Source organism: Sinocyclocheilus anshuiensis, unplaced genomic scaffold, assembly GCF_001515605.1.
Source record: "Sinocyclocheilus anshuiensis isolate Anshui unplaced genomic scaffold, SAMN03320099.WGS_v1.1 scaffold112, whole genome shotgun sequence".
Lineage (NCBI taxonomy): Eukaryota > Metazoa > Chordata > Actinopteri > Cypriniformes > Cyprinidae > Sinocyclocheilus > Sinocyclocheilus anshuiensis.
In genome coordinates, this window is record NW_015557175.1 from 421,929 (window position 1) to 430,504 (window position 8,576).

Here is an 8,576-nt window from a genome sequence, read left to right on the forward strand (position 1 = left end):
AAAATGAAAATGTTGTCATTAATCACTTACCCCCATGTCGTTCCAAACCCGTAAAAGCTTCGTTCGTCTTCGGAACACAATTTAAGATATTTTGGATGAAAACCGGGAGGCTTGGGACTGTCCCATAGACTGCCAAGTACTTACACTGTCAAGACCCAGAAAAGTATGAAAGACATCGTCAGAATAGTCCATCTGCCATCAGTGGTTCAACCGTAACGTTATGAAGCGACGAGAATGCTACAGAAAAATCAATTATTTTGACCCATACAATGTATTTTTGGCTATTGCTACAAATATACCCCAGCGACTTATGACTGGTTTTGTGCTCCAGGGTCACATATATGTTTCTTTGTTGTTATTTCCTGTATTGTGCAGTTATAAATGTCTACGCTATATAAAGTTTACGCTTTCTTTTTCAGAAACCCCTTTGTAAGGTGTTTGTGGGACTGTGACCAAGTATGATGGGTGCACTCGGAAACGGTCGACGTGGCGGTCGCTCCCCGTCTTTGCTGGTAGCGGCTCTCATCGCCTGCGTCCTCCTGCTCGGCTTCAACTACTGGGTCTCGAACTCAAGAAACATCGAGCTGCAGGTTTGACACTCGAGTTTAGATGTAGTCTGTGGCAAGTGGTGGTGTGAGTGACTGTTAACTGTAATTTGCTTTGTGTTGTTCTCCAGAGCAGGATATTGGAGATGGAGGGCCACATGAGGCAGCTGGCTGCAGACAGAGACCGAGAGCAGCAGAGCAAGCTAAAGGACGAGGAGGAGACGCGCAGACAGAACGAGCAGCTGGAGTTAATGGAGGAAACACACCAGAGACAGCAGGAGAACACTCTCATCACCTGGAAACACGAAAGAGTATGAAAACACTCATCTTACACTCACTTGTGCAGTTTTTGGTCATGATTTAAATGGATAGTTCACCCAAAAATGAAAATTTGATGTTTATCTGCTTACCCCCAGGACATCTAATTATAGTTATTACAATATATTCAATAGTCAAAAGTTTGGAATAAGTATGATTCTTTAATGTTTTTGACAGAAGTCTCCAACGCTCAGCATGGCTGTATATGTATATACACTGCCGTTCAAAAGTTTGGGATCAGTAAGACTTGTAATGTTTTTTAAAGAAGTCTCTTCTGCTCAGTACCATGAGAGCTAAAGAGAGCAGACTGCTCCATGTGCTTTCGAATCGCTCTCGCGGATGTCAAACACTGATCGATCTGCGCCACACCTCTTCTAGTTGAACACACCGGCTAGTGCTGCAGGCTTAAGGCCAAAGTATACTTCGGCCGTCCGCGTCCACATTACGTCATTTTCGTCATCAGGAGGGCTCGCGGACAGCCGTGCACCCCGTCTGCATGCAGGCAATTTTTGGAGACCGCGCGAACGGTCCGCGTACAACAGCGCATGCGCAAGGTGAAAGTTGAGACAGAGCGCAAGTCAAGTACACACGGCGGCCTAGAGTGAGCAGAGGCGCGGGCTTGAGAACAGCGCGGCCGGCGATTTCGATGAAGGAGCGTCCGGAAGGACATGTGGCGAACCCGGGCTGGACTCCGCTTTGTCCACGATGAAAGCCGATCCGGCGATCCAAAGCGCAAAGTTGTAGTATTTCCTCAGCGACCAGCACGGATCAGCTCCAGGCATGACGAAGCAGATATCGTCCTCTTTTCCCCTTTAAAAATCGTTCTGATCCCAAACTTTTGACCGGTAGTGTGTATATACAGCCAAAATAACATGCATTTTGTATGATCCCTCTTATTTTGGTAAAATAATTAACATTTTGCAGATACTGTAAAATGTTGACCACAACTGTATATTTAAAAATAAATAAATTAAATAAATACATTTAAAACATGTTTTTATTTACATTACTTTTTCAGTTCTAGAAATCACACTTTTAAAATTAGTGGCCTGTTACATGAAGCCAGTTTCAGTGGTTACCCAGGTTTGAGTGGTGTTCATGGCCATAGTAACTTAAGCTACATGGCTAACCTGTTCCAGAGCAGGTTTTATTCTGTGTAAGAGATCGCAGACCAAAACTGAACCAATCAACTGTGAGGAAAGTGACATACATCTGATGCAACAAAGCCACCCCCCCTGTATCTCATGAACCAAATGAAAGCACTTCACAGTGAAAGAATTTTAAAGACAAAATCATCTAGCCTTTGGTGTTAATATTATTGCAAAATATATTGGAAAATTGCCATTAACAGATCCTTCATTGTACAAATTGGGACGCTAGATGGTGATATAGGGTTATGTAACAGTAATGTAACATGAGCATCACTAGGTATTGATGCCAAAAAATGCTGTCTAGGTAGGCATGTATGTTCTAATGTCCAAAATGCTCTCTACATAGGCAGCTCTACATGCTATCTATATAGGCATGTATTCTATGATTCCCAAAAATGCTGTCTGTAGGCAGCTCTCAAGGTTTTGATACCCAAAAAACTGTATACCAGTGGTTCTGAACTCCACAGTCCTCATTGTACATGACAATATTCGAAGGTTCCCTAGCCCTAATTTTGTTTTTCAGAACTTAATCTATGGGCACTCTCAGTATCTTTTTTTTTTCTTCTTCTTTTTTTTTCTTTAATTTCCTAGTTTTCACTCCTAGAAAATATTTAAATTAAAAAAGCTAAAATGATTATAATTAAAAAGATAAAAAATATAATAAAATAAAAATAATTTACATTTTATTCCTGATAAAATTAGCAAAAAGCTTGTCATATCAAGTAGAAAGGTATAGAAAACACACTTTCATAATGAGACTACCTTATACAGTATATTCAGGTTTCCCAAGACTTGGTTCTTCAAAGGAGAAAAAAAAAAAACAGTTGTTGAGGGGGTAAATAGAAATAATAAATATCTTGATTTTAGTTGTTTCTTATTTTCATGCTTCTTTTGTCTTATTTTAAGTCACCTTGAGGCCCCCTTGGAAGTTTGCTGAGGCCGCCTAATGGGCCCGACCCCCTGAGAACCTCTACTATATGGGCAGATATTCTGTTATGCTCAAAAATGCTCTCTACATGGCAGCTCGCTAGGTATTGCTGTAGGTTATGCTGTCTATTAGGGGTGTAACTGTACACGTATTCGTACTGAACATTTTCGTTACGGGTCTTTCGGTTTGGTACTCATGTGTACCGAACAAATACAGCATTGGTTTAACCACTGCATGAGCAGAACTTAATTGGAATCTTCCAGTTTTATATATTGTTACTTTTGATAAGAAACAAAGTCTGATCTTTCAAATTATGTCAATTTTTTCAGGAAATTCAAACAATAAATGGCGTTTTGACGCTCTTTGATGTGGCGACAAATCGCTGTATAAACGCCTCCGTTCAAACGGCAGCGCGATCATCCCTTCCTCTTTACTAACTTACTAGTTTAAACGCGAAATAAACATGAATGAACATTTCACGCCTCATGTAATCACTCAATCAGTGTTTCAACTGTGGAACCTCATCAATAAAACAGCTTGTGAACAAAATGTCACGTAGCATTTAATTTACCTCAGGCAAGGCATCAGTGTCTGCAGCTCATTAGTTCGCTAGAGAAATGAAGTCTAGAGAAGAGCATTTAGCTAAATATTAGACTATTTACTCATTATATTACTTTACCTGTTAGTGAGTCTTAATTATTTAATGTATGTTTGAATAAACCTGTTATGAAACAAGTTATGACAGCCACTGTGTAAATGATTATATTTCACCAACAAATAGAAATTTTATCATTTAGAAATTAATGTAATTACTGCGTTAAGCACTTGCATATCATTGCTCTTTTGTTGATTTTGATTGCTTCCATTGTCCTCATTTGTAAGTCGCTTTGGATAAAAGCGTCTGCTAAATGACTAAATGTAAATGTAAATTTAAAAACTGCATTATGTACAATTTTTTAATTTGAGTGTTGATTATTACTTAAAAATAAGTAGTAATTGAATTAAATTTTGGGCTCTGTTGTTAATTGTAACCCTATAGTAATGTAAAAGGGCTCCCTATAGTTTAGAGCAGAATCTGAGGTAGATTTTTATCCCTAAGAAAATTTTAATTATTAATTACATTTATTTAAAGAAAGAGCAATTTGTTCAGTAAACCACTGTTTAATAAAAAAAAAGCAGTTTTATGTGTTGATTATTACTTAAAAATAAGTAGTAATTGAATTAAATTTTGGGCTCTGTTGTTAATTGTAACCCTATAGTAATGTAAAAGGGCTCCCTATAGTTTAGAGCAGAATCTGAGGTAGATTTTTATTCCTAACAAATGTTTAATTATAATTAATTTTATTTAAAGAAAGAGCTATTTCTTCAGTAAACCACTGTTTAATATAAAAAAAGCTATTTTATGTTTAGTTTTTTCCCCTGCTGTACCGAAACCGTACCGAACCGTGACGTCAAAACCGAGGTACGAACTGAACCGTCATGTTTGTGTACCGTTACACCCCTATTGTCTATACAAGCAGGTCTGCTATTATACCCAAAATTGCTCTTTAGGAAAGCAGGTCACTAGATTTTGATGGCCAAAAATGTCATATTGGATATGCTAGGTGTCTGTTTTTAGTTCTAAAACTCTTTTCTCCTTCATAGGAGAAACTGAAGCTCAATATTTCCTCCAGTATTAAAACAGTGCAAGACATGAAGAGTGTGTCTACCTCATATTTGTCCTATTATATGTACTCTATGATACATATCACCTTTCCTTCACATTACTGTTGATTTTCTGTTTCTAGACCGTATGAAGTCATTAATGGAAGATGTTAATAAAATGCAGAGCGAGCTGAAGTCCTGTCAAAGTAACATGGACACGCTTAGTAAGAAAGCCACCAGTGAAATGTAGGTTCATTCTGAATGCTCTAATCTACAATACAAAAGACATTATAGTCCTTGATCAGTATGATAATGGCTGTGTGGGATGGGATTGTGCAGGACTCAGTGTAACAATCAAATTGAGGCCATGAAAGAGGAATGCAATGCGAAAATTGCAGCTGCCAAACTGGAAAAGCAAAATACATTTGAAAAGGTTGCTCTACAGGTACGGTTAAGGGGGAAAAAAGTCGCCTTTATAGTGATTCTTATCTTTTTGGTGTCTCTTTCCCCCTTTCCACTTACACAAACTCTGTCCTTCACAGAATGCTGATGGTTCCATACAGAAAGTCTCTGTTTCAAAAGCCAAATCTGATGTTCCTGCTACAAACCATTCTGATAAAAATGTGGCAGAATCTCCAAAAGGCAAACCAGATGTGGATTCACAGTCTAAAAACGATGCTCACGTCCAAACCATTAAGTTAGTTGTTGTGGAAAAGGATGAGAAAGGTACGAGTTGCCTGTTTAAGTCTTCTTTGTGGATTCTAGGTGGTTGATTACTGGCTCGTGTCCCTTATTCAATGCAAGTCAGATCACTCAGAAGAGTAATGGCAAAGCTCTCTCTACTCAACAAACCACATGATTTTAGGTTTTCATGCTTGCAGCACGAGTACCACATTTTCTAAATGCATGTTATTGATCTTATCTCGAACGATTTGTCTTAAACCCCATCCCTGCAAGCTTACGTTCATCTGCCTTTTTTCAGTGCAACCTCCACACCTCAAAATCCATTTAGCATTTAATGCTTAAAACATTCCATGTTTTCCGATAATCTGTTAGACTTGGATGTACATCACTAGGGGTGTAGCGGTACACATCACAGAACGGAAGAAAAGATCTGACGCCACATCCGTTAAATCACGACTTGCAACCTCTGAATAAAATGCAATTCGTCCCCTAGTGGCAGTCGTAATGAACTTGAAATTTGCTTTCCAAGCCACATTTGGTCGGACGGTTGCATACTGTTTTGTCGCACAAAATTTAAACATCCTAGGCTCAAATGACATCCAAAAATTATGCACCTGCATTGAGTCTGAACTTCACGCAGCCCCCCGTGCGACTCTCCATGGGAAATGAGTGAATTTGGGTCTATAGTCTGTCATTTTGTTGTAAGCAAAACCATGAAAAATGCGGTTTTAGGATTCCATAATATCACTCTTATCAAATGTGCTCCATTAAAGCTGTTCACACCAGTGACAGTAACTATAAAGTTTTAATAATCAATCAGAACTAGAAGAAGAATAGCAAAGTCCACACCACAACTACTACAGTAAAAACACAGAGGAACAATATTATTGGAATCACTTTCAGAACAACATTTTTCAGCTAAAAACAATGAGAGTCAATCAGAATTCACCCGACTTTAATGCTCAAGCATTTAAAGCAGCAGATAAGATGTACCTCTCCATGTACCTTCAGCAGGTGTTTGAACATTTTGTCTGCTCCTCTAAGATGCTGTAATTTTACAAGACTCACCCATCCCCACCTCCAAACTGACCAATAAGAATGAGACTCTTAAGAAACCAGCCAATGAAGAAGTTCCAGAAACAGTGGTGGATGTTAAAGCACAGGCTTCAAAGGCCGCAGGTGGGGTAACAAAGAAAATTCAGCCATCAAAGCACCACACACACACACATATTACTAATTTTCTGTCTTCATACAGATACTGTAATGGATGAAGCAGGGATTTTAGACCCAAAGGAAGATGAAATGGGGATTGGAGATGAGAGAGAGGAAGATGCCAACATTGAGGACAGGAAAGAGGAAGACGCTGCAATTGGGAAGGAAGATGCCATTATGTACGACAATGAGGGTGAAATAGAAAAACAGCTGTCCAAGATTAAAGGTGCTCTTCAATATCATGCAGAAATATTCATGATATAATGTAATTAAACTACTGTTTATTTATTTTACAAACTGAGGGGTGACTTATTTATTTCCCATGGTAATTGACAGCGTGTCACAGAAAGTTGTTTAATCTGCTTTAGTGAAAAAAAGTGAAGTGACATGTGGCCAAGTATGGTTACCCATACTAGGAATTAGTGCTCTGCATTTAACCCATCCTAAGTGCACACACACAGCAGTGAACACACACACACCCGGAGCAGTGTATATCATTATATATCAGAAGTACTTTTGTCCTTTGCAATAAAATTACAAAGGATTTTATGCATTTTTACAGATGAAAATCAAGGTGCTGGTCAAGATCTAGAGGATGATGTGGCAAATTATAATGGTGATGATGACAACCAACCAGAGTCTGAGGATGAGAAGCAGGCAGAGCTTGCAGAGACGTAGTTCCTGATCACATGATGTGTCTGCTGACAGCAACAATTTCTCCAGCTAAAGACAGACACAGACTCTTATTAGTGACTGTTCTGAACCTCTCAACGGTTGGAGAAGACACCTGCTGTAAAGACTGATTTGTTCTGGGTGAATACTGCACTACTGTGTAATGAAGGATATGAATCTCATCCCTCTTACCAGGACAGGCATGGTGAAAACATTATTTTTCTAGTACTGATTTTAGGTTAAACTTGAATGTAACTACTACTCTTATGACATCGAGCCTTTAAATGAATGCATCATGGTGAATTTTCCTTATTAAATGAAAGATGCTTTGTTCTTAAACAAAAGCAACAGCTGTTCTGTTACAAAAGCTACTTCATCTGGTCTTAATGGTTTTGTGTTCTATTTTGATGTCTAAACATTTTAGCTGCTGAAAAATGCATAGGAATATTAGATGTTTAGAAGACACTTAACACTCATTTAACAGTGCAATCCAGTCCTTTATTTGCTGTAAAAAGTTACTTTTATGTAAGAATTGCATTTTAATTTCTTTTTAATATGTCATGTTGGGAACTGAAATATTTTTTAATATGGGTTTCTCACTGAATTTCTGATCTCATAATAAATATTTTATTGTGTGCATTTAATGGGTTTACAATGTAGATGAGTGATGACTGGTCGTTCGCAATGGAATGCTAGTGTACTACATACAGTACTGCACGGTATATGCTGTATACGGTTTTTTTTAAGGTAGCATGTATGCTACATTTTTACCTGACCTCACTTGTCAGCAATAGTGGTGCTATTGCTTAAAACTTAACTTCGAACGTATGACTTTCAACAGAATAAAAGAAACTAAGTAGAAGAAAGAAAAGAACCTTGCAGTCCTCCTCCTATCACCAGCCAGAGCAACCCAGCTCTCCAAAACCAGGCAACAAGCCCATACAAACTGACAATGCCTGTTTCACCCGGCTGAGCAGCAACGTTGGCTGACCCAGAGACCGATGCTTCCACGTCTTCCCAAATCTCTCCATTGTGGTGAACAGCACATTCCAGGGCCCAGTTTATGGCAGGGCCCCTCTCTGACCACAAATGTGTTTGCTACATTTTGATTGGAACTTGGTGGGCTAACATAAGCAAACTGTCCAACGCCATCGGATAAAGATGCTAGGCCAACCTCGTCACCTTGACGACCATCGGCACAAGACCACGGGAACCAGACAAGTCCTCTGCTCGATCTGACCTGTGTTGCAGCCTGGAATTAAACCACACCATGCTGGTTTCGTCTGGCCAGAGGAAAACTGGCCCCCCGATTGAGCCTGGTTTCTCCCAAGGTTTTTTCTCCATTTCTGTCACCGATGGAGTTTTCGGTTCCTTGCCACTGTGGGCTTTGGCTTGCTTAGTTGGGGACACTTGACTGATTGC

General features: G+C 39.1%; 1 protein-coding gene across 1 annotated transcript in view; it reads left to right on the forward strand.

Annotated features, from left to right (window-relative positions):
* Window positions 1–7,742, forward strand: part of LOC107678464 (Golgi membrane protein 1-like) — a 10,521-nt gene extending 2,779 nt beyond the window's left edge. Inside the window, exons 2-10 of the mRNA XM_016473737.1 lie at window positions 420–590; window positions 677–856; window positions 4,587–4,641; window positions 4,730–4,832; window positions 4,926–5,031; window positions 5,129–5,312; window positions 6,315–6,449; window positions 6,526–6,708; window positions 7,045–7,742. Of these exons, the coding sequence (XP_016329223.1) occupies window positions 459–590; window positions 677–856; window positions 4,587–4,641; window positions 4,730–4,832; window positions 4,926–5,031; window positions 5,129–5,312; window positions 6,315–6,449; window positions 6,526–6,708; window positions 7,045–7,160 (1,194 nt within the window). The 5' untranslated portion in view covers window positions 420–458 and the 3' untranslated portion in view covers window positions 7,161–7,742. The remainder of the gene's footprint in view (window positions 1–419; window positions 591–676; window positions 857–4,586; window positions 4,642–4,729; window positions 4,833–4,925; window positions 5,032–5,128; window positions 5,313–6,314; window positions 6,450–6,525; window positions 6,709–7,044) is intronic.
* Window positions 7,743–8,576: the final 834 nt, after the last annotated feature.